Genomic DNA, 2,975 nt, shown 5'->3' with positions numbered 1-2,975 from the left:
ATAATCAAAATTAGGGAATTATCGTTGAACCAAACTCTTGAATCAAATTATCTCTATTCCGGCTATTATAATATAATATTGATTTTGCTCTGAAAAAAATATAGATCTGAAAATATCATTTCCCTAATTTTGTCATCCGAATATCATCCAACATGGACACATCTAGTGGAGCTGATTTTGAAATTCAAAATTTTTGAACACATACCCGTTACACCCCCAACTCCCATCCCAATCTGTTTTCAAATTTCGAAACCTCCAAACCCTAACCCATCAGTCACCACCCCCCCTATTTAATTAACCCCCTTTTCTCAGTCCCCACCACTCCACTCCTCTATCTCTCTCCTCTTTTCATTTCCCAACTCTCTCTCAAACCCCCAATCTCTTTCTCTCCCAATCTCCCTAAATCTCTCCCAAACCCTACCCCCAAAATGAGAGAAATCCTCCACATCCAAGGCGGCCAATGCGGCAACCAAATCGGCGCCAAGTTCTGGGAAGTCGTCTGCGCCGAGCACGGCATCGACTCCACCGGCCGTTACACCGGCGACTCTGATCTCCAACTCGAACGCATCGATGTCTATTACAACGAAGCCAGTTCTCAACGTTACGTTCCTCGTGCTGTTCTCATGGATCTCGAACCCGGTACTATGGATAGTCTTAGATCCGGCCCGTACGGTCAGATTTTCCGACCCGATAACTTTGTGTTTGGTCAGAGTGGCGCTGGGAATAATTGGGCTAAAGGTCATTATACTGAAGGTGCTGAGTTGATCGATTCGGTTCTCGATGTTGTCAGGAAAGAAGCCGAGAATTGTGATTGTCTTCAAGGTATAATTTCAGATCTACGCTCTACTAAATGTGCCTGAATTTGTATAATTGTGATTTGTGTGTGTTTTGATTTGAATCTATTTGGTTGATTTTACGTGTTTCGATATAGATCTGGAGCGGTGCATTTCGTATATTGTTCTTGTACATGTAGTGATGATATGTTTGTTTGTATGTGTGTTGAGTTAATGGAGATGTGTTGAGTTAATTGAGATGTGTTTTTGTTTGAGGTGTTTTATCGAATAGGTGGTGTGCATTTGGTGTTTTTGTGCTGAATGTTTCGATTAGGCATATTAACGAACATATGTCATGTGTTTGACTGGATTTACGTGTTGTTGATCTTTGTATTGGGTCAGTGAGGTGTGCCTTTCCGTGATATGTTGATTGTTTTCGCGGATCGTGTGCTTACATTTATATTGTTGAGATATGTAGATATGCAGCCAAATAGAATGTTTATGACTTATGCTTTGGTGCTAATGCTTACATCTATATAGCTGGGCATAATTTTTTGAATTTTGTATTTTCTAATAGATGTTGTGATGCTTATGTTTGTATTGTGTATCATAATGCAGGATTTCAGGTCTGTCATTCGCTTGGAGGAGGAACTGGGTCTGGAATGGGTACTCTGCTGATCTCTAAGATCAGAGAGGAATACCCCGACAGGATGATGCTTACTTTCTCCGTGTTCCCTTCACCAAAGGTGTCGGATACTGTTGTTGAGCCTTATAATGCAACATTGTCTGTTCACCAGTTGGTTGAAAATGCTGACGAGTGCATGGTTCTTGACAATGAAGCTCTCTATGACATCTGTTTCCGCACACTTAAGCTCACAACTCCCAGCTGTAAGAACTTGTGTTTGTTTTTCTTATGTTGTTTCCTTGCTTTTTTAATGAAGTCATGTACTGATATGAATTATGTGATTGTTGTACAACAGTTGGTGATCTCAACCATTTGATTTCGGCCACCATGTCTGGTGTCACATGCTGTTTGAGGTTCCCTGGTCAGCTAAATTCTGATCTCAGGAAGCTTGCTGTTAATTTGATCCCCTTCCCGAGGCTTCATTTCTTCATGGTGGGGTTCGCACCACTGACTTCCCGTGGTTCACAGCAGTACCGTGCATTGAGTGTGCCTGAGCTAACCCAGCAGATGTGGGATTCAAAGAACATGATGTGTGCAGCTGATCCTCGTCATGGCCGTTACTTGACAGCCTCTGCTATGTTCAGGGGAAAGATGAGCACAAAGGAGGTTGATGAGCAGATGATCAATGTCCAGAACAAGAATTCTTCGTACTTTGTTGAGTGGATCCCGAACAACGTCAAGTCAACTGTTTGTGACATCCCACCTACTGGCTTGAAAATGGCGTCTACATTCATCGGTAATTCAACCTCTATCCAGGAAATGTTTAGGCGTGTCAGTGAGCAGTTTACAGCTATGTTCAGGAGGAAGGCTTTCTTGCATTGGTACACTGGTGAGGGTATGGATGAGATGGAGTTCACCGAGGCAGAGAGCAACATGAACGATTTGGTTTCAGAATACCAGCAGTACCAAGATGCAACCGCTGACGAGGAAGAGTACTATGAAGATGAAGAGGAGGAAGAGGCTCATCAAGACATGTAATCAGTATAGCGAAGGTGAAAGTGCATTAGTTCTGTTGGATGTTTGAAATAGCTTGCTGCAACGTACTGTTGCCTCTATCTTATTTTGTTCAATTGTCTGTTACTATGCCGTATTGTTATGATACAGTATCCTAGATACAGTATCCTAATTACAGTTTGTTGCAGACCCTATGTTTGGTTGTTTAATCAATGCACCTTTCTCATCTATTATCCTCTAGATTAGTTTCTATCTTTAGTTTGAATTTATGTGCCTTTGATTGTTGGTTGTTGTTGTGGTGTTAATATTGAGTTATCCTTGCAAATTGCTGTTACTTAAATGTCTTTTCTTCCTTGTTCAAGTGACACAGTTATTTTTGTACCTGGCCGAACATGAGCGATCTTGTATGATTGAAATTTGCACACACAAAAGTGGACACATACACCATCACCATTGCTTAATTTGCCTACTGATGAATGAAAGTGATGTGTAGCTGTGGTTTATTGTTAGTATGCCGTATTTATGATGGAGTATCCTAATTACAGTTTCTTGCAGACCTAATA

General features: G+C 41.3%; 1 protein-coding gene across 1 annotated transcript; it reads left to right on the top strand.

Moving 5' to 3' along the window:
* Positions 1-296: 296 nt before the first annotated feature.
* On the top strand, positions 297-2,640 carry LOC141689768 (tubulin beta-2 chain-like). The gene is made up of 3 exons (XM_074494158.1): positions 297-822; positions 1,392-1,661; positions 1,754-2,640. The coding sequence occupies exons 1-3, from the start codon at positions 429-431 to the stop codon at positions 2,434-2,436; spliced, it is 1,347 nt and encodes a 448-aa protein (XP_074350259.1). The 5' UTR covers positions 297-428; the 3' UTR covers positions 2,437-2,640.
* Positions 2,641-2,975: the final 335 nt, after the last annotated feature.

This window comes from Apium graveolens, chromosome 10 (assembly GCF_009905375.1).
Source record: "Apium graveolens cultivar Ventura chromosome 10, ASM990537v1, whole genome shotgun sequence".
Taxonomy (NCBI): Eukaryota; Viridiplantae; Streptophyta; class Magnoliopsida; order Apiales; family Apiaceae; genus Apium; species Apium graveolens.
This window is presented reverse-complemented; position numbering and strand designations above follow the sequence as displayed.

Coding starts and splice junctions, on each gene's coding strand:
- LOC141689768 (XM_074494158.1), top strand. CDS start 429: ATGAGAGAAATCCTCCACATCCAAGGCGGCCAATGCGGCAACCAAATC. Junction 823..1,391: donor GAATTGTGATTGTCTTCAAG/GTATAATTTCAG, acceptor ATCATAATGCAG/GATTTCAGGTCTGTCATTCG. Junction 1,662..1,753: donor TAAGCTCACAACTCCCAGCT/GTAAGAACTTGT, acceptor GTTGTACAACAG/TTGGTGATCTCAACCATTTG.